The sequence below is a fragment of the Vulpes vulpes genome, chromosome 2 (genome assembly GCF_048418805.1).
Source record: "Vulpes vulpes isolate BD-2025 chromosome 2, VulVul3, whole genome shotgun sequence".
NCBI classification, from domain to species: Eukaryota; Metazoa; Chordata; class Mammalia; order Carnivora; family Canidae; genus Vulpes; species Vulpes vulpes.
The window spans coordinates 96979497-97002158 of record NC_132781.1 but is presented as its reverse complement, the minus strand read 5'-3'; the positions used below and the strand labels follow the sequence as shown (position 1 = coordinate 97002158).

Below are 22662 nucleotides of genomic sequence, written 5' to 3'. Positions count from 1 at the left end.
CAGTCTTGTCTCATGTTCTATAGAGTTTGTCATCTGAGTTAGACTTCCTTGGGTTGGGTCTTTTGAAATAGTCTGGTCATTTCATGGGTTTATGGTTTGGAGAAATATCCAGAGTTTTATTTGCCAAACCTTGCTTTAAATAGAGAGGTCCTTTCACTTCCTCTAGAAGGGAACTTACTTTCTATCTCTCCCATGGCCTTGCAGTAATGGAGACACGGGAGGATAGATTTAGATTACACAAGTTGTCAGTAGTAAGTGAATTTCTAGTCAAGAGAAATACTTGGTGGAGATGGCAAATTTGCCACTAAGGAAGGAGAGGGATGACAGTGATCGAAACAGACCAGGAAACAAGCATCATAGGGGTCTATGTATATGTGCTGAAAGGGGCCCATAAGGGAAGAGAGAACTGGAGAACCCCATTGGAGCTGCTCCATTATCCTAAGCCCACCATCATATCTCCTTTCTATTTTTCATAATTTCTGATGCCCATTATTTAGAAAAATTCATTATGCTTTGATTCCTTGTGCTGTCTCTCATCTTCCAGAGTCATAATCTAAAAAGCATATTTAAAGCATTCACTGAAGCAAAAGAGAGTGTTGGCCAGTCCTCCAGATAGCTGTTTAATATTTCTTGTCCCCATGAAAAAAAAAAGGGCTGTTGTATTGCCCAGGAAAAGAAGACACTTAATTCAAGTATAAACTAAGTAGTGTTAAGGTAGAAGGGAGCTATTTAAGCCACCATTAATTTTCTCCCACAGAAGTAATTTATGTTTACCATGATTATGAATGATGAACACACGTGTGTGACATGTACTTATATACAATACATATACACACAAATATGCATAGATAAGACATATAAACATATGTTTACAAATTTCCAAAATTAATATTTACAGGCTCTGAAAAATAAAGTCTCTAGTATAAAGCAACCTTGCCTACACATATGGATTTTTTAAATTACTATATGCAATGCCAAATTCTTCAATTTTAATTTTGCAACTGCAGACCAAAGAAAGACAATGATACATTGGCGTAGTGGATATTGAGCAGATAGGAGATCACGAGGTAGAAAGCACTGCTAGAATAAAAAGGAACAAAGTAAGAAAATTAATGTTTGTCCCAGATTCTGCTTCCACGCTGTCAAGTTGCTCATTGCTTTGTTTCAGGGACTGTTTCAAAGCAGGAAATCATTTCCTCTTTCCAGATTCTTTATTACCAACATTTAAAAAGTCAATAGGAAACCAGGAAGGACAGTCCCACAGTCATTTACCATTTATTCTAATTTGCATTCACAAGTGCTCACCAACTTAAAAAAAAATAATTCCCTTTGAAGATGATTAAACATTTTTCTTAAGAACATAAAAATGCAGGAATTTTTTATTTTGTTCTTTTATGCAAATGACTGGTTGTATGTGGAATATATCACATTCTTTATTAACAAAGTAAGACATAAGCCTTTACAAAGCAAAATTAAAAAAAAAAATCCTTCAAGTGGCCATTACAACTGTTCAGCAACAAAAATGCTTGAACAAAGCATGTCAAATACATTCTAAATCTGCTCAGACCAAGAAAACCTCTTCAGTAAGGCAAAATAACATTTTAACTATCATGGCAAAAGTGATTGTGATTTCCAGTTCAGTTCTTTGTGGACCTTCTGAAGTCTTCTTTAAACAGGCTCATGTCAGATGGGCTGTTGGCAGGAGCGAAGGGAGGGCTTTTGAATATACAGATCATTTCCTTAGGTTTCTTTTCTTTAAATATTTTATTTGTTTATTCTTGAGAGAGAGAGAGAGAGACAGAGACAGAGACACAGGCAGAGAGAGAAGCAGGCTCCATGCAGGGAGCCTGATGTGGGACGACTACATCCTGGGTCTTCAGGATCAGGCCCTGGGCTGAAGGCTGCGCTAAACTGCTGAGCCACCCGGGCTGCCCATTTTCTTAGGTTTCTAGGGGAAAATACTACTTTCCATAAGGTTTTTGAGGAACAATGAATATACAAAGATTTGTCTAAATATTTTGTTTACTTTTAGAGACAACTTTACTATCACCAGATCCAGTTAGTAATGTGAGAAATATTTCTAATGATAATTATTATTTTGATCTGGCACATTTCTATATTTATTCATAAAATTGTTTTCTTATTCTTTGGATTTCATTTTTCCTATTTGAATATGACATCCTTCTATTTAGGTAGAGATGAATTCTGTTCACTTATAAAAATCATAGAGACATCTGATTACTCACTGGACAGAGAAAGATAACAAGTCACTTGTTCAATTAGTATTTAAGGAGAATAATTATTTATACCTGATTTTTAAAATAATGGGTCATTGTATAATACTATTTATAATGAACCAATTCACTGTCTTTTTAAGTTCTTTGGGAAGGTTTGTTAGTGTTCTTTGTAAACCATGAAAATTTAAATGATTTATTTAAATCATGAAATTTTAAATGATTTATTACTCTAGTTTTGAAAGAACAAGTAAAAATTGGCATTCAGTTATGAACACTGTGCAAAGTCTAACCTAAGATAATTGTAGAACATTATAACAAAATTTCCTTAAAGAAAAAAAAAACTGACAATCACAAATTCTTGCATTTATCTTTGAAAATTATAAAGCTTTCCAGCCTAGAATTCATGAAACCATAAAAGGCTAGGAAGCATTACTAGCATGCTTTTTTAAGGCAGAAAATCCCATCACCAGATGACATGCTTTGAGTTTTGGAAGTACCTAAAGACCTCCTTAATAAAATCTGCTATGAATAAGTGAAATTTTTAATTTAAACAGAATTTTGATTTGTAAATTTTTCTTTCAAATACCTTTGGTGATAAGTGGGATTGGTACAGAGAATCCAAAATAATATAGATAGAGGTATTGTCTAAAAGGTGAATATTAGTGTTTTCTGTAGCTCTGTTCTTTGAGCTGGAGATTGGGTAAATAAATATATGACATTTACAAAAGAGCTAGAAATTACTTGTAAAAGAGAAGTAATTTCAGCAGTGTTTAATCCATTCATTCAATTCAGTGCCATGGAGTCCAAACTATTATTTCAGCTTAAGAGCTCAGGATTGAAATACCATATAGAAAATAGCTCAAAACGACTGTCCCCAAGGGCTACAGAGTTCAATCCCTCTCTTGTTTCTGGACAGATTCAGACGTCTATGCATCGCTGGGGCATGAACAGAAAGGTTTTCTTTCAGGGATATACAAGAAGAAAATTAAGACAGTTTCTTTTCATTCTGAATGTTAACCACCCTTCCTTAAAAGGACCTTCATATATTTGTTGCCCTCCTTAATAGAGTATAGAGTGACACATTAGCAAACCTCTTTATGACAGATGCAAAAGCAAGGACTACGAATATACATATGCATGCTTTGTTATAAAGAGACCCTTATCTGCCTTAAAACTGCTTCAGAAATACAAGGTGAAATGAAAATCTCCTGAACACTTAGCAAAAGTATATTACACATCATTGCTTAAAAATCAAACTGCAATTTTTCATATCTTAAGTTTAAATAGTGAGAAAAGTTTCGTTGTCTCCTGTATTTGTAATGGGCAACTTAGCTATAATGTATGGACCTAAAGATGTTTCCATCTAAGTCACATATTTGGCAAAGACCCATGAGATATCTGTGACAAAAGTACACAGAAACTTATGGGTGTCACATAAAATTTTAGAACATCACTGTTTATCAGAGGCCTGTAGTCTTTATTTACCCAGTGTATTGGTGCTACATTACAGAGGGCACATTAATTTGTTAGACAGAATAAATGGCAAAGACTCAGTGTGATTTAGTGTACTCAACTCCTATTAGTATCTCTAAAAATTAAGTAAGGTTGCATCATAAGAGTTGGCAGATTCATTATGCTACAAATCTTCATGGGTATAAGCAGTGGCCCCAATACTCTCCCAGATATAGTAATAAAAATCATGCTATTGACATGCCTGTGCCAACTAGGACCTATTTAGTCTTTGAGCTACAATCACTTTATTACTCTGTTTATGATTCTGAAAAAAAATCACAGAAAAAGAAGAGTCCTTAAGGCATAAGCCATTAATATAGAATGGGGCTATCCAGTGAATGACCCTAGAAGCTGTCTCTCTGTTGTCCAGAAACTACATATCTGAGGATACAGGCTATGCACCCCACAAGGAGATGGGGTCAGCAGGAACTCCATTTTCTGTGGCATCTGGTAACCAGAGCCCAGGTGCTGGCCCCTCCTTTTAAAGGGCTGGCAGGTAAGCATGAATGCTTGTACTTGATCCTTGAGTATTTTTTTTAAGATTTTATTTACTTAATTGACAGAGAGAGAGAGAGAGAGAGAGAACGTGAGTGAGAGAGAGAGAGAGAGAGAGCATGAGTAGGAGAAGGGGCAGAGGGAGAAGCAGACTCCCCAGTGAGCAGGGAGCTGGACATGGGACTCCATCCCGAGACCCTGAGATCATGACCTAAGCAGAGGCTTAACCAACTGAGCCACCCAGGCACTCTGGTCCCTGAGTATTTATTTCCCCTGTGCAACATCACTCTCCATGTTTGTCCAATAAAGAGGAAAACCAAATGAGACACAGCCCTGCCTGGAGTGCTGTCCCGAGGCTGGACACCTTACCAGGGGCTGCCCAGAGAACAGGGAACTCAAGCACCTGCTGGCTTTTTTTGCTCCTGAATTCCAGCCCAGACTTAGTGGCCACTTGCCCCTTCACCCTGAGCCCTTTGCTCAGCATATAAATACTGTACACATTCTGGACTACCAAAACAATGAATCTGTTTTTTCAGCATGATTTGAAAATATCAATCTAGATAAACATCTAGACCTAGGACATTAGGCAATACTATAATTTTTTATATAGAGAATAACAATTTTCATAACAGTGTGCTTTAAATGTCCCATTCGAAGTTGGTCTGGACAAAGAAGAAAAATAAGATTGCAAGATGATACAATAAAAATTCAAATCATTATCAGTTACCTGCTCTATTAGGAGTTTCTGCTCGAAGCCCTAGTTAATACAAAGAAGGGCAGAAAATATAACAGGGTCTTCATGAATGGGTAGGAAATTAAGGTAGGAAAAACTGTGCAATATTCTTACAATTAATCAGAGGGATCTGGCAGGGAGAACTTAAATATGGTATTTCTCTTTGTACACGAAGAACACAAGAATATTATTCACTCTAAAATATAGTTCTTGCTCTGAAAATAAATTCTATGACTAACACACTTAATAATATTATAACCTGTATGTATCACTCTGAAGACGATTTCCACACCATTACTGCTAGTAAACTCAATTAGCTAACAGTGAAGCGTCATACAGATAATTCAGTTATTCTTTATGGAACTCTGTGAAGGACAGTTATGGATCTTTTTCCATTTTTGCTTCAAAAAAGAGCTGGCATGTCAAGCTAAGACCAATCTAAAATTGAGAAAGATATATGATACTCTATTTTAATCCTCATTATTCTTTTCGAGGATGAGCAGTAATTGCAGGTAGGTTCTGCCGGATTTACTATCACCACGGCATTTTCTTCTTTGAAGACTAAAAGTTATCATCAATATTCTGGAAGAAACCGAATGGGGTTAAATCAGAAATCTAAAACTAAGTGTTTTACCAATTACCAAAACAGAAGGAGTTAAAATAGATTTTGCAAAAAAAAAAAAAATAATAATAATAAATAAATAAAATAAATAAAAAAAGATTTTGTTGTCAGTTAACATATATAACCTTTGGCAATCCGGAATTGGAGTCATGAGGCCAGTTCCCAACCCATATGAGATAGGAGGGATCAAGGGTGTAAGAGGTCACTCTGCGGGGAAGGAAATGACGGGTAGCCACAACTGACTCTCAGCATTAAGCAAGTACCAGAAGGTGGGGCAAGGCTTTAGTCACGGTGGCTGATAGAAGTTAATGAGTAGAAATCTGAGTATTTCTGAAATTCTTAGGTTCATCCATAATGTTCCTCTAACCACTATTTCATTTTACCTGACAACAATTCTTATCAAAATTTAATACATCTGTCCATCCCTTAGATTTGGGCTTTTGGATGCAGTTCCCCACTCAACCCTTCAAAGCAGTATTTTAGAAGCACCAATGCAATCCTGCTTATTAATCTATTTAAAATCTTTCAGTAGCTTCCAAGTACCTTTCTGATCAATTTCAAACACCTTAGCATAGTGTTATGGATTGAACATTTGTGTCCCCCCCAAATTCCTATGTTGAACCTAGTCCTCAAGTGATGGCATGTGGAGGTGTGGCCGTTGGGAGCTGACTAGGTAATGAAGGTGGAGTCCTCATGAATGAATGGGATTAGTGCCTTTATAAAAGAGACCTCAGAGAGCTTTCTAACCCTTTCAGCCACGTGAAGACACAGCAGAAAGACAGCCTTCCATGAACCAGGAAGTGGGCTCCCATCAGACACCAAACCTGCCAGCAGCTTGATTTTGGACTTTCCAGACTGTAGTACCATGAGAAAGAAATGTTTGTTGTGTAAGCTCCCCGGTCTATGGCAGTTTTGCTATAACAGCCTGAACAGATCAGAACACATAGTCTAAGAGGGAGTTTAAAGCCTTGCCCCTGCCTATCTGTGTAAAACTCTCTGTCTAGAAATACCTTAATGCTTGGCTACCCTCTAACTCTCTCTTCTTCACTTGGTTCAGATGACACCTTGTCTCTACATTAATCCTGGCTTTCTACAGAATAAGAGTCTTCCTGTGGGTGCTGATTAACTTAGGTGGATCTTCTCCTTTTCAATCACATACCCTCACCATGCTTGCTTTCTCATCTTCTGTGGAACCAAATCTGACACCTACATTGCATTTGGGAAATTTTAATTCACTCTTGAGTCAAACGAGTGTGCTTCTCCAAAATTAATCTTAGCACTCCCTTCACACGGCTTTCTGATTTTGCAAACCCCATACTGAAGCCTCTCTGCAAGATTAAGATCACCTAAAATGGAAAAGCTTCATTAAAAGAAATCTACACCAGCTTTACACATTCATAATAAATATAGTAGCAGAACTATTCACTATCAAGTGCTACTCTTCTTTCTTTTGGAAAATGTCAAAAATCTGCACTATCACATTATTCTCATATGTAAGTATTATCCTCTATGGTTCACTGAGCAGAACAGTGGCCCGAAGAAAGAATCAGGATGGCAATATTTTGCTAATTTTCATTACTCTATTTCTGTGAAATGGGATGAGTGTCTTATTACTGCCCTATATTCATATTCATTATTTTGATTGTCAGGTCTCTGAAATTGAGAAAGCTTACTTAGACTTGAGACACACAAGCAATAAGATTTTCATTACCTAAGAATATTCTGATGTATTCTCTATGCTGCAAACATACCAGAAAGATTCTGCCCTCGTGGGGCATTACAGAATGTCTTTTTCTCTGTGAAATAATCATCAAAGCAATCATAATCTCTTTTAGATTAAGTACTTGCTAGTGACTTCTTCCCTTTCAAGTAAATGGTTTATTATGGACTACAATAAAATATTAGAGTGTATATAATAACCTTATGTGCAGCAATTAACAATTGCTAACTTTTTAAAGAAATGTATTGCAAAATTTGTAAAAATAAGATGCAGACACAATTTGAAATACGCTATAGCAGAAAATCAAAAGAATTTTTACATAAGCATCTAGAAGAAAACCAGTTGGCTTCTGGATTTTAGCTATATTCAGCACACATATTTGCTGACCATTCTCAATTATAGCCTCCTCAGATAAGAGCTTTAATGTGAGCATAGATGACACAATTGCTGGGTATGCCTGCAATTTTTAATTTGGTACCAAATGAGAAATCCACAAGACATGTTGTTGGTAGGCAACTCAATTTAATCTAAGATATTCCAGAACATTTATATCTTCAAAATCAATAGCAAAATCTGCTTTGTGGCCTCTCTACAACTCAGTGTGGCCTGTTGTCTGGCCACATATGCAACACCTGAGAGGCACTGGGCTCACTCACAATTTCTGAGTCAGTCTGGATCATGGAGCTACACTTATATGATCCATAAGCACTATTAGAAAATATTCCTTTCTTCAAGTCATCCCGGTGCTTTTGAATCTAAATAAATAAATAAATAAATAAATAAATAAATAAATAAATAATAAAAATAAAAATAAAAATAAAAATAAAAATAAAAATAAAAATAAAAATAAAGGAAGAAAGAAAATCACAGTTGACGATCCTTTTCAGAAACATTTTCATTGTCCCAAGACAAGGAAAATGAAGCTCAAAATATCGCATGGGAATACAAGACAGAAACTCCATGTTTGGTTCAGTGTGTTAGGAAGGAATTTGTGGCAGATTTCTAAAGCAAAGAACTGTAAGTTACTGACACTGTGACCAGGGGTCAGCTGGTGAAACTGATCTTCATGAGGATCAAGTATTTTCACCAAACGCTGCTCAGATTCTCCCCTTTCCATAAGGTGCCACTGATCCTGCAAGAGCTCTGTGCCAATGAAGAAAGGAACAGTCGGCAAGAAGGTGAAGGTACGTGTGCTGCTCATCCATGCATGTGTCCTTGGTCATGGGGTTCACTGAAAGCTGCTCGAACACGGCTGAATCATGAATGAGATTCAGCCTTACATAAAAGTCTTGGAAGCCCTTGTATTCCTAAAGGAATTACAAAAAGTAGCACACCAGTGAACTGCTCATAATACCCACCAATCAGAAGAAGGCACTGTTCTTATGTGGCCAAGTGGTTACATGTCCACATGGACAGAGAAAATACAAGAACAAAGAAAGGTCTGGCATAAGTCAACATTCAGATTAACAGAGGCATTTGCCAGCTATTGAGCCCCTACTTATTCATCAGGAAATACAAACATTTTCAAACATCTTTACATCTTCATGAGAAGAATATTAAAAAAAACAAAAACAAAAGAAGGCAATGACAACAACAACAAGAAACTTCAACTGGAAGAATTTTTCAGTTTTCCAGTCCTTCCATTATCTGTTCTTGTGTAGAGCCAGAAAAAATACTGTCACCAAGTTAAGAGAATAACAGCCTTTGTTTATGTCTGAATGAATTTGTGCCAAAATAGTAAATATGCTATTGTCTTTTGTTTTTGTCTTTGGTGAAAGTGGGGTATCAAGTCTAGACAATGGCAGAAGCAGAAGAGCACATGCACACAGGAATGCCATTCTGGGTGGCTGAAATCTCACTGGGATACAAATTATTTTCACAGCCACCACTATAGTCAGGACTCTGAGACAAAATAATTCTGATTCTTGACATCAACCCTGGAAGCATCTAAAGGAAAAAGCACACATAATCTTTCATGCTCATTGCTTATATTAAGCGATATAAATCAAAATGCTTATTCCTAAGAGATAAGAAAGACCTTGTCACAATGCCCGGCACAGAGTAGCCACTCTATAACGATTTGGTTCCTTTCTTCCTTATTTCTGTTTAACTCAATCAGGCAAAATATTTTCCCCAAAAGAGACACAACAATGTTCAAAAATGCCATTTCAAGGGCCAGGATAAATAAACTTTGCAGAGAAGTTTCAGATGTAGGCTTTTGTTTTCAGAACTAGAGGTAGTGCCAAAGAGTGACTTATGGGACTTTAGTCCCCAATAATCTCCACCAATCCCCAGAACCCCATCAGAACAAATAAATTCTTCAAATAAAAGTGGCCATCTTGTTATGAAATCTAACCTCAAGAGAAGTCTCCTTCCAGCCAGACTGAAACTCTGGAGTTACTCTCACATCAATATGCGGTTGTTGCCATGGTCCACAATCATTACATAAGCAAAGTATCATTTACTTATCTTTACATTAGAGGAAGCAAAGTCAAGTAGAAAGAACAAATCTTGGGAGCTGGGCAGGCTTAGGTTTAAATACCAGCCCCTTTGTTCATTAATGGAAGAGCTTAGGGAAGAAATTGCCCTCATGTAGAAGTTACTGAGATTTCCCAGTGAACCTGGAGACACAAACCTCACTACGCTGACATAAGGACCAGGCAAGATGATATCCATACAGTGCCTGGAAGATCTTAGCACCAATGGGTTACCCAGCACAGAGCTCCCTGTACCATCACCATCCTTCCTCTTTCATTTAACTGATTCAAAATCACTGACATTATGTGATCTCCTCTGTTAAGGTAGAAAAAGAGAAAAACTAGCTGAATAACAAGATCATGTCTATAATAACAACTGGGATTGTACTTTGAGGATTGTTAATACATCCCTGAGCAAAGGGATTTTCTATTTTATGAATGATGAGGAAAATTCAGCATCCTGCATAGAGATCACACAGTTCTAGGAATGTGTGTTCTCCCCTTTCAATCTCAGTAAGCCATCAGTTCTGGGCAGAGATGTAAACACCTCTGCTTCTGTTCATCTCCTTTCTTTATGCTGCACCCCAGCTAAAGAGTACTCAGGGAAGAATTAGGTTGCCCTCTTCAAGTTGCTATAACAACACTGTTGCCAAAATAGCAGGCACTCTGCAGGAGTCAGAATAGCCTCTTACAGATATTATAGGACTTGTGCTCCTGGCACATCCTCTGTTGCCCGTTAAGGGACCTGGCTAGGGCAGCCAGGGACCACCAGAGTCACATACTAGTTAAGGGGATGGAGAGGGGTTTTGAAAATTGTTGGGCTTCTCACATACACAGAATCCCAATGGCCTGTGCTTCAGATCTTCTGAAGATTCCTCTTACTATGCAGGAACAAAATGATGCCTTGATACTATTTGGAGAACGACGTAGTGTCTGTTTCATGGAGTTGAGTTCTTTTCCTAAATAATGAGCACTTCAGAGCAGTAAAAAAGAATCTTGCCTCGTTCTGAAAAAGTATAAACCTGTCACTTGGGGGAAAAGAGGAACTAAACCTTCAGATTGAGAAAGAATATTCAAACAGACAATGGCCAGACAGGCCAATGACAGGCCAATGACAACAGAACTCTGATCTCCAACCTCTACCAGTCCAGGGAGCCAAAACATAACCTCAGCGGCAATCAGCCCAGAATGGGCAGGACTTTCCTATATTTGGTCCCTAGGTCCAACTCAGTAAAAGCCAAATATGCTCCCCAAATTGATCACGTGAGATGCTCTGCCTCTAATTAGACCATCTCCAGCTTCTCTGTGCCAACAACTTCCAAGGAGAGCATACCTGAAGATTCTTGTTTTCTAAAGATATATTTATTTACTTGAGAGAGAGAGAGAGAGCGCACACACACACACACACACACACACACGGGTGTGCACGTGCACGGTGGGGGGAGAAGCAGAGGGAGAGAATCTTTAAGCCGATTCCCCCGCTGAGCGCTGAGCTCAGAGCCTGACCAGAGGGCTGGATTTCAGGACCCTGAGATCATGACCTGAGCCAAAACCAAAAGTGAGGTGCTTATTCAACTGAGCCAAACTGGTGCCCCATCCTTCTCTCCTTTTTTTAAGTGAGAAACTTTCCCACTCCCCTGCCTGCTTTTGAGTTTCTGCCAGAGGGAAGTGATGGTAGTTGACTCTCTCTAGAGCAAACTGAATAAATGGCTTCTATTCTCATTTGGGTGGTTTTTGCTTTTTTCCATAAGATTGACCTGTTTGTTTTCGTTAGGTCTAGTAGACTAACAGGATCATGTTTTATGATTTGCAATGCTAAGGACTATGGAAATTTAAGCAATGTAATACCACCCTTGAGGCCTCTGGGCAACCCAACAGTCTGCCTAAAATGTGTCCTCAGCGAACTTCCATATTCCTCAAACCCATCTCCAACCCTCTGCCTTCCACTTCATAGCTCCAACCATAACAAAGAATTGTTTACAGTCACAGAGTGACTGACCATTCCAGTTTGCCCAGAACTGCCTGGGTTAGCACTGAAAATGCTATACCCCAGAAAAACACTCCACTACCAGTAAACTGGGATAGGAGGTCACTCCATGAGACTCTCCAAGGTGCCCTAGCATTCTAAGATTTAGCCATTGCAGGTGCAATTCACTCTGCTAGCAATCTTTCTCACTACTGACAAGATATCAACCTGGTGAACTCCTCTCAATCTGCCAAGGCCCTGCCTAAAGGCCCACTCCCAGGACAAGAGTCTTTGACAATGGCCCACCCCCATCCCAAGCAGGTCATCTCCCTCCTCCATGCCACACTACAGCTTGAATATATCCTTGTACATATCACATAGCATAGAGCTCATCTTGTTACACAGGGATTTCCTTGCAGGCAGGTGCTGTATCTTGTTCTGCTTTGAGTCTCCACACTGTCATCACCACATCTAGCCAATGTTTGTCCATTTCATGAGTAAATGAACTCATGGGTGATTAAATGGCTTAGTTACTATGTATTTACTTATTTAATATAGTTATAATCATTGATTACTGAATTACTAAATATTAACTAATTATTTATTAATGAGTTAAATTGATCCTTATAAAAAATCATAAAGCTCTCAATTGAGCTGAAGGTAGAGACTTATACATAGATGGAAGCTGGGTGCCTCACAGAAAATAGATTCCTCAATCCATTTTAGTTACCCAGGTTATTTACCTACCTCAATCTGGGTGGTGTTGTCCTGCCCATCATCCAGTAGCAGGTCCGTGAAGCCTCTGGGCTCTGGGGAGTCTTGGCCCACGCTTGCACGGTTTGAGTCTACAGCTTTGAGAGAATCCAAGCTCCTTTTCCACCGGTGGCTGAAGGCATGTGTGTCCACTTCCACTTCCTCTTCTGTTTGTGGGAAGACCTGAGCAACTTGATATTGCCAATCTGTTTGAACAAGAAATAAAATAATGAGTTACCACTTGTTATGAGTCATACACATTGCTTAGCTAATAGAGCAGAAAAATAATTTTGCCAGTCATGAAGATAGGAAACTAACTCCTAACGATGAAATCTATTTAATTGTAATATTTTGAGTTGGTATGAACATCTCTGTGTAGAATGAAATTTTAAAACATGCCATAAGTCGTGACAATGGTTAATGTGGAGATCCAGCAGAGTCCCTAAAACAGATGTGCAGCCCTAAAGCAATGCATTTTTATTCCCTTCCCTCCTCGTCCTCCACACACATACTTCATAAACATTTTCTAGTTGTTCTCAGAAAACAAGCTACAATCCAAACAAAGGAATGAAACCTAGAGACTCTTAGCACATATGAAAATAAAAGTCAGACAGTATTAACTTGCGAGTTTATACTCATTTCACACAAGTTCTGCTGGACAGAGAAAGACAACAATGTATTCGAATGGGTTAAATAATATATGGAATGATCTTTGTGTAAATGTGCTAACCTGCCTTGTAGTTCACAAGTCAGATTTGGTTCATTGCCTACCTCATTTAATAAGTAACACCCTCAGGAGGCATCACAAATGCTCTTGTTCATTTGTGCCGTTCTCACCTTGGACTCTTGTCAGGGTGGTGAAGGATGATAGTGATTGGCACTTAGAGAAATGGATGGGAAAGCAAAGAGACCAAATCACAAAGGTATTTTAAAGCCATCTGCAGGGACTGGCCTTGCTGACCTAGCTCATCCTACTACTACAGGAGGGAAAATAAGATTTAATCATGACTCCTGGACTTTCATTTCAGTAGGTCAGCAGGGGAAGGTGTATCTCAAGTATGGGAAATTCAGTTTCTGACCAAGAACAGCCTTCTTCTACGCAACTATTACCCAGAGATATGAATTGACAGGCTTTATAACTGGCATGATACAGGTTCAAAAAGGTCTAAGAGAGCAGTGATTTAATTATAGCTGTGATGTTGCCCTCAATAGGAGAACATTCCAAGAAATGAAAATGTATTTAATGAGACTTATAATACCATTGCTTCAGCTACTTAGAACTCTGATAACTAAGTTAAGGCTACCACTACTAATCGCACACAAATGGTCTACAGTATTTCCCTTTCAACTCAGAAAGGTACTAAGAATTCTTCTAGACAGAAAGGATATTCTTTGAGATATCATGAGATTAAAAGATCTCCCAGTGCTTCATGTCTTTGTGGATACAGCCCAGAGAGAAAGTACCATCATAATGTTGGTCATCTAGACTATTCCATGGGTTCATAAAATAGTAGAGCTGAAAAGAACCACAAAGACAGAATTGGCCAAGAGCTCCACAAAGAGAAACCCAAGAGCCTGAAAAATGTAGTACCATGCACAATTCAGAGTTGTTGTAAGGCTGAAAAATCTCATGTATATAAAAGGTTGATCGTGGTCCCCTCCACCGACCCACACATAAATATTCACTAATCATGTCTAATGAGTATTGCTATCATCACTATAGAAAATGTTTCTTTCTTAAATATTTTATTTATTTATTCATGAGAGATGCAGGGAGATAGGCGGAGATATAGGCAGAGGGAGAAACAGGCTCCCCACACAATCCCAGGACCCCGGGATCACAACCTGAGCCGAAGGCAGATGCTCAACCACTGAGCCACCCAGGTGCCCTGAAAATATTTATTTTTTTGACACTTGTGCCACTGGCCATTGAATGGTGCTGAATAAATGTCTTTTAACTGACTGATGGATAAATGAACTGTTGACAGTTTCTTTGGAGCAACAATGATTGGACCAGACAGAGTCAAGTAATGGAGGAAATACTGTATAAAGACTCAAAAGACCTGGGTGGAATTCTTTGTTAGGTTTCCTGGATAAGAGATCCAGCATAATTTACAAAACTCTGTGCTTTGGTTGCCCTATATTTAAATGGGAATGAAAATACCTTACTTGAGAAAGCAGCTTTTCCTGAGGACGTGTCAGGCTTTAAGACCTATGATTCTAGGCAAAGCTACATAAAGCAATTTTATTTGTTTTATTTATATATTCTGCCTCATTACCAAAAATATATGAGGCAGCTTACAACAAAAGTAAGCAATAAAGTTTTTATAATACTCAGGTAAGACCTGCTAGCCCAGCACTTAGGGTAACTTTAGAGGTGTGCGTTTGTTTTGCACTGAGGGTGGTGGCTATCTGAATACAAATAATCAGAACAACTGAAAATCTATACAAAAATTTTGTTAGAATATCAATATAGATAACATATAATGCAGTTAATAAATGGATTTAAAAATGATTTTTTTAAAAAAATCATACAAAGGGAACAACTCCAAACAGAGGTTTGTCATTCCTCTAAAATGTAAATCAGGAAGTCAACCTAGAACTTCAAAGAATTAATCTTTATTAAAATCTTCAAAACAGCATTTCAAAACAACTCTTAGTTTCTTTGAAATGGTGCTATTGTTGGATATTAACTGCCTGATATTAATGTTATTATTATCTTTCCAGAGATTTTTAACATAAGACAAAATAGGTTACCTTTCCCTGATGCCTATGGGCCAGTAACATCACACTAACCCTTGTGATCCCTGCACAGGACAGGGAGAGTCAGATTAAGTAACACTGCAGGGGCTGTCTGCATAGAAAGTCTACTTTTCAACTTCTTGAGTTCCCTTTTTCATTTTTCTCCTGCCTTCTTACCCTAGAGAACAAATGAGCTTCAAAACTAAAGGGGTGATAAAGCCCATATTCTCCACCGTTAAATTAAACAAAGAGACCATTAGATTGAGGGGGTTCTGATACCTCAGTAGCCTATGCAAGCAAGCCAAAACCTAGGCCTACAAATGCCTCCAGGTTAAGAAATCAAAACCAAAGGATAGCCAGTCTCACACAACCAATGAGGCTTCTCTGAATCAGATAACTGCCTAAGCCAATCAAATAGTTTTCTTGCTCTGCTTCTGCCTTTTTTTCTATACAAGTCTCTCCCCTAGCTCCTGTTCTTGGAGCACCCTTGACTGTTTCTAGCTCAGCCCTGCCAGATTGCAATCGATCTTTGCTCAGGTAAATTCCTGAAATATTTAATATGCCTCAGTTTATTTTATAACACCACTTAAGTTGAAATTTGGGATGTCTGATTAATGTGTCAAATTATTTTTGTAGTGAACATTCAAAATAACCCTTGAGCAGGATTACTGAGGAAGGTAAATTTCACAGACAGGGAGGTCTTCTGCATAAGACAAGCATACATGCTTACTTTGGCACTTAAAAAGGTAAGTCCCTAGATAGTTGTGGGGTTTTGGTGAGGATTTTTCTCCCCAATTTTTTGTAGTGTTTTATTTTTTATTTTTTCTTCTTTTTGTTCATGGTCACGTTAACAGCTATTACAGCTGTTGATTGGTTTGTCTCCATCATGGACATGCTTGCTCTTCCTAGAATTTGCTACCTTAAACTTTATAAACCTGTCTCTTGATTACTTGCTGGCTCTCATATTTACAAAGAGTAAACAGGATCTAAGGAAGGAACTGAGGAATTTTTTAATAAGAAAATTTGTGAGCTTTAGGGCTTGGCTTCTGTGAATTTTCTTTTGGTTGCTATTTTAGATCTAATTATTTTTCTCTGGTTATGTTATGAATAATAAGAAACATTCCTATATGCTCATAATTCAGTACTCCATGGTTCATCAAGACTGGAGTATGAAATTGGCTTACATTTTGATCCCATTTAAGACTGATTTTTAGACAAGATAAAACAAGTCAAGAATGAATGTTTCACAGAAATAAAGACAGAAAAATTGGCAAAACCACGGCATGGTTATCTACATTGTAAATTATTCCTATGCACTTCATGTGCTTTCAAACTCATAAAAATATTTTAAATTATTCTTTAAATCACTACTTAAACAAATTATTCAGAAACAAGCTAAAGGGATATATGTAATATAATTTTTCCCTTCCTAGCTGTAGTGAAAACAAAAGCAACAGGAGGGATCTTTGAGTAGTCTGGCTGAACAGATTGTTTGCTTTCTGTCCACTGTATGTTAATTAAACCACTGATGGAAAACTTTCAAAGATAATTTTCTCCAACATATTTTGCTGTAGTTGTTAATCACATAGCTCATGGAAATATCAAGTATATCTAAAGATTCCTGTTTGGATATGAGAGAAAGCTGAAAGATATATTTTTGTGTATAGATAATACATAAATTGTTCTTAACATATTCTTGAGACATTTTATTTGATTAAAATAGCAGATAAACTATTACTAGAGAAGGTACTTCATTACATTCCAAATAGAGCATTGTTATGAAACCCAATAATGTCTAGTTAATCTGAGAGTAAAAACAAGAAATTCATGTATAGCCTCATATTACCCTTGCAAACCTTCTAAGTCTCTCTTGTGCCATAATACACTGTAAAATAATTTAAAATAAAATAAAAACAAAAGGTAAGAAAACTCTGCTGGACTGGATATGTTTATTACGTTTATATTTGTGTCTTCACTGAATGAATTTACTAAAGTAGCTCACATTTAACCAGTAGCTATATGTTGAAGCCATCTTTAACTATATATCTTGTGTCTCGCATATAAATCATACACATAATACATGCCCAACCACCAAGAAGTAACTACATAATTTGAAATGCATCTTATGTAATTGGGATCTAGCTGTGTAGTTTTTTTAAAAAAATAATGTTTAATTTATTTATTCATGAAAGACACACACACACACAGAGAAGTAGAGACATAGATAGAGGGAGAAGCAGGCTCCTTGCAGGAAACCCGATTTGGGACTTGATCCCCGGACCCCGGGATCATGCCCTGAGCCAAAGTCAGACACTCAACTGCTAAGCCACCCAGGCATCCCTATTTGTATAGCTTCTGACAGGCGTTTTGGTCTATACAAGTGAACCAAATCACCCCTGTGAATCCTCTGCAGAAACATTAAGACTGTTCACTGCAAACAGATTTGCTGGCTAGATTCACCTGAGAATAGATTAGATGATCTGGCTGAGGTAGCCTCTTCCATATGGTTTTGCATCTCAATTTATTGAGGAAGTGAAGAAGAAATTCTATACAAATGCTTATATCCTTGCCTATGTCCAATGATGAACTAACTACACAGTGGATTTGAGGTTTTCATGGACAGCATCACCATATTAGACAAGTACCAGAAGAGAAAGCATACTGATATTCTGTTGAGAGATATTAAAGTGTTCCAGTAGGCCCTAGGCATCACAGTCTTTGTAAACTTCCTGCATGATTTTTTGAGCCCCCTTGGTTGAGAACCACTATTCATGCTCTAGTCCCAACACACATGCCTTGGGGCTTGTTCTCATCATCTCTTGTCTCCTATCTGGTCTTACTGTCTTCAAACTCTTCCTTCTCCAATCTCTCCTCCATCTGCTACAAGAGACACCTTTCAGTTATTTGCTTCTCTCTTCTGATTAAACTACTAATGGCTTTTTAGCATACACATCCTTTACCACCTAGAAACACTCCATACTCTCGTTACAACTACTCTTCCCTCTCTTTACACTCCTGCCCTAATCATACCCTATAGTACCATCACATATAATTTCTCAATTATTTCTTTACTTGCAATGAGTATCGTTACCTTTGCATGGAGGAATACTTTTTCACCCCACGCTTCAGGAAATCTCACAATTTCTTAAAGATCCAACTCAAATAGTCTCTTGTTAAATGAAGCTTCTCTTGACTCCTTGATTCCTCCAGGGCAGAGTCTAGTTGAGGTTTCTATTATAACACAATTCTTCTTTTTACCTGACTCTTGAAACACTTTTCTGCCTATCCCCACTTGAATGTATGATTTTATCAGAAAAGAGTTAACTCAGAAGGCCTAAGACAGCTATCCTTAGAAAATGCCTTAGAAGTTTGGCCCTTGGCTAAGTATCTAGAAACAAGATTTAGGGAGGGTTCCCGCTATTCTCTAACAGATAAGAATGGCTTACTATGGCTAAACTGTTCGGCAAACACTATGGTTTATCCTGAACACCTGCCTTTCTTCTGGGAGTCTGGACTCTTGGTACATGCTAAACAGAAGATGGTTATATGAACAGTTTCCAGTAAAAACACTGGGCATGGAGTTTTTAATGAACTTCCTTCATTGATAATATTTTACATGCATAATTATGGTTTGTTGCTGGAAAAATTCAATGTGTCATGTGTGCTCCTGCTGGAGAGTGCTCTTGGAAACTTTCCCTAGTTTCCCCCAGACACTGCCCCAAGTGTCTATCCCCTTTGCAGACTTTTGTTTGTATCTTTTTGCTGTAATAAATCATAGCCATGACCACAACTCTATGCTGAGTCACATGAAACCTCCTAGCGTATCACCAAATGTTGGGATGGCCTAGGAAGACTCCTAACACACAGATGTTTCAGATCAGAGACTCTATCTTATTTACATGTTTTGTCTCATCATTATAAGCATGGGCATTGACATATAGTAAGTATCTAAAATCTTCGGAATAACAAGTGAATGAATAAGTAAATGAATGATTGACCAAGTTGCTGCTTACCTGAGACAATGTATTGAAAGATTATGTGTGTAATCTTTTATCTAACTTAAGATTTTAACCACCTTTCTGAGTAGCCAGATAAAAGGGTGGAAGAAGGAGAAAATTACAGAAAACAAATCTACAACAGCTTTTATTTCTCTGACATGAGTTTGACTCAAAAATAGCTCACTGGCCAGTTGGGTGATGTTCAGCAACACTTATGATTACAGTTTATCATCTCATTTCTTTTTGGTTAATGAACTCCGTAATAAATTCAACAAATGTCTTTGAAGAATCAAGGCATGACACAGAGAGATTAAAAGTTATGATATAGATGAAACAACAACAACTTTAATGTTGAAATAGGTAGAGAATTACTCTAGAATTTTGAAGTATTGATAGTTTTCTAATTTTACCATTAAATAAAATAATAAAACTTTAAAATTCTATACACAAAAATGGAATCCTATGGAAAGCATTCTTGGCCTTACAAAAATTTATCAATGAGATTTAAGGCACATTTAAGATAGTGCTACATATTTCCTAAAGTATTAACAATAAGTACAAAGAATAAAACTTTGTTAACAGTTTAAAAGAGGTATTTATGCATGGCTTCTAATTTCGAATTAATAATAATAATGGGACGCCCGGGTGACTCCGCGGTTGAGTGCCTTTGGCTCCTGCAGTCCCAGGATCCAGCCCCACATCGGGCTCCCTGCAGGGAGTCTGTTTCTCCCTCTGCCTATGTCTCTGCCTCTCTCTGTGTGTCTCTCATGAATAAATAAATAAAATCTTTAAAAAAATAATAGTAATATTGATAATAATAACTAACCTTAATTTAGGGTTAGTTAAATACAATGCACTGTTCTAAATATCTGCACACATTGATGTATTTGTCATGTACTGTTATTAATCTATCTTACCTAAGAGGAAATTGATGCATATGTGGTAACTGATAGGCTAGGAAAGTAACCAGAGCTGGATCCAGAGGCTTGGTCTTAATCATCTATTTGGCCATTGATTAATCTTTTGGGGGGTCAATTTAGCTATCTGTGACCAATGTTGGCAACATGACACAAAGAAACAAACTAAGTGAAAAAAATAAATTAGATAAAATGTGCTATTGAAAACAGCAAAAATCTGGAAAAAATCTAGCATGTGAAAGCAAAGAAAGAATATAATATCTCATCAGGTTGACTGTCGATGGAAGTAAATTAAACATTGCTAGTGTAAAAACAGAGAAGATAGTAGGAGCACATTAATATTGATTATACTTTTATTATAACTTGAAAGGATGGGAAGTACTTGAAAATAAATGATAGATTTTTTTGTTAATTGAGGATTTTCTAATTAAATGCCTAGCAGAAATTTAAAAGAAAAATTAAATTCCTTCAAGTAGATTTCACACGTGTTTTACTGGGAAGATAACCTCCTGTTGCATAATAAAAAAGATGATTATCAAAGAACTCAGGCCATCTGCTGATTTTTCAGATAAATCTGTCAGATTTAGAGAATAAACTCATTTCCATAGGAACCATAATCTACAAATGATCTATAAACAGAAAAATAGCATTTAATTAAATCTGAGAATCTATCTTTTAATAAGGTCTTTGAGATCTTCTCTAGAAAACACTGCATCATAAGCCGAGAAACCAAATGGAAATTTTAGGTATGTGACCTCTTGTATCTATACAATGAAAGGGAGCAGTTTTGTAGCTCTTTATGACCCCTCTTGCCTATAAAAGTCGATCATCTACTCACTGGCTAAATATCTTGTCAACATATTTTGGACTATTTTGAGTCCAATATTAAATAGAATTATTTTCAGGTTTACTATTTAATTTGTGAAAATTCACATATTATGGGACTTGAGTGTCTCCATAGCACAATAAAAAAGTAAAACTATTTGGTAAAAATACCTTAATACTTCTATTTATCATTAGCTATCCTAAACTACCCTTGCTGCCTATATTCAGAATGCCTGATTTTTAAAAAGATATTATTTAAATTCAATTTAGTTGACATATAGCGTTATATTGGTTTCAGGAGTAGAATTTTGTAATTAATCACTTACATATAACACGCAGGGCTCCCAAATGGCTTGTTTTAAAATAAGGTCTCTGTCCTAAAAGCTAATCCTGAATGCATGAAAAGTGTAACTCTGCCTGCCAAGGGAGGTGGAAAATTCTGTAAACAAGGACTAGTCATGGCCAATAGCTTCTCTAAAGAAAAAAAAAAAAATGTTGAATCTTTTGAGCCAGACCATGCCAGATGGAATCAATTGGTTTAATGGTGCCCAGTGTCAAAGATAATGTCCAAATGCCTAGGGCCCAAATCACTGAGGGTCTTATATTAAATTATGGCTGCCAGATGTCTGATATACTCAATCTCACCACATATTGTCATCAGACCATACTCAGTTTGTGGGGTCAGAATCCATAATGGCCCAATGTTGAGCCCAGGCTGACTTAGCCAGTGATCACAGATGACAGCCAATGTATGCTTTTCTATCAGATTGTTTTATAAATTTTATCTGATTTAAATCAAGCCATACCATTATCAGAATGGTCCCAAATTTCTATAGGTTAAATGCCCACTAGAGATTTGTGTGGACTTGAACAAGTGGTCAATAACACCTGCAATTTCCTCATCACAAAATTATCTTTATTGTTTATGTTTTTTTAAGTTATACCCCTGAGATTATAAATATAAGGTTATTCAGGGCCTGCATTTTTATTAAAAAATGACTTTAGTTAATGTAAAGTATTCCATATTCTAAGACTGAAATGAAGCAGTACTTTTCTGAAGTTTGATTACAAAGTTCAACCCGAACAAATCAATAGTTTAACTGCACCTCCATTCCCTACTTGTCCCCAAATAATGTGCAATGCTTTCCATCTACTCCAACAGTTAAGGAATAAACACCTAGATCAATCGTAAGGTCTGTTCCCATTAGGACAAGCCAGATAGGGATCCCTGGGTGGCACAGCGGTTTGGCGCCTGCCTTTGGCCCAGGGCGCGATCCTGGAGACCCGGGATCGAATCCCACATCGGGCTCCCGGTGCATGGAGCCTGCTTCTCCCTCTGCCTGTGTCTCTGCCTCTCTCTCTCTCTGTGACTATCATAAATAAATAAAAATAAATAAAAAAATTAAAAAAAAGGACAAGCCAGATATCAGTTTTTAAATGTTGAATACCATTCCTAGATAAAAGTGAAAAATACAACCACAAAATCTATACTTTTGAGCTCCCTGCTTTGTGATAAGTTGAAAATACAGGGTAAACAAAATACAGTCTCTTAATATATTCAACTTTGAGACTCAGTCATTACACAAAACACACAAACATAATAGAAAGTCGTTTAAGAATGCCAGGCAGAAAAACAAAAAGTTCCATTTTAGTTTTATACAAATT

The 22662-nt window shown here is 37.2% G+C and overlaps 1 protein-coding gene across 3 annotated transcripts in view; it reads right to left on the bottom strand.

Annotated features, from left to right (window-relative positions):
• PLXDC2 (plexin domain containing 2) overlaps window positions 1–22662 on the bottom strand; it is a 455724-nt gene that overhangs the window by 267459 nt on the left and 165603 nt on the right. For all 3 annotated transcript variants that reach the window (XM_072749365.1, XM_072749364.1, XM_026013595.2), the window contains one exon: window positions 12510–12721. In XM_072749365.1, the coding sequence (XP_072605466.1) occupies window positions 12510–12721 (212 nt within the window). The remainder of the gene's footprint in view (window positions 1–12509; window positions 12722–22662) is intronic.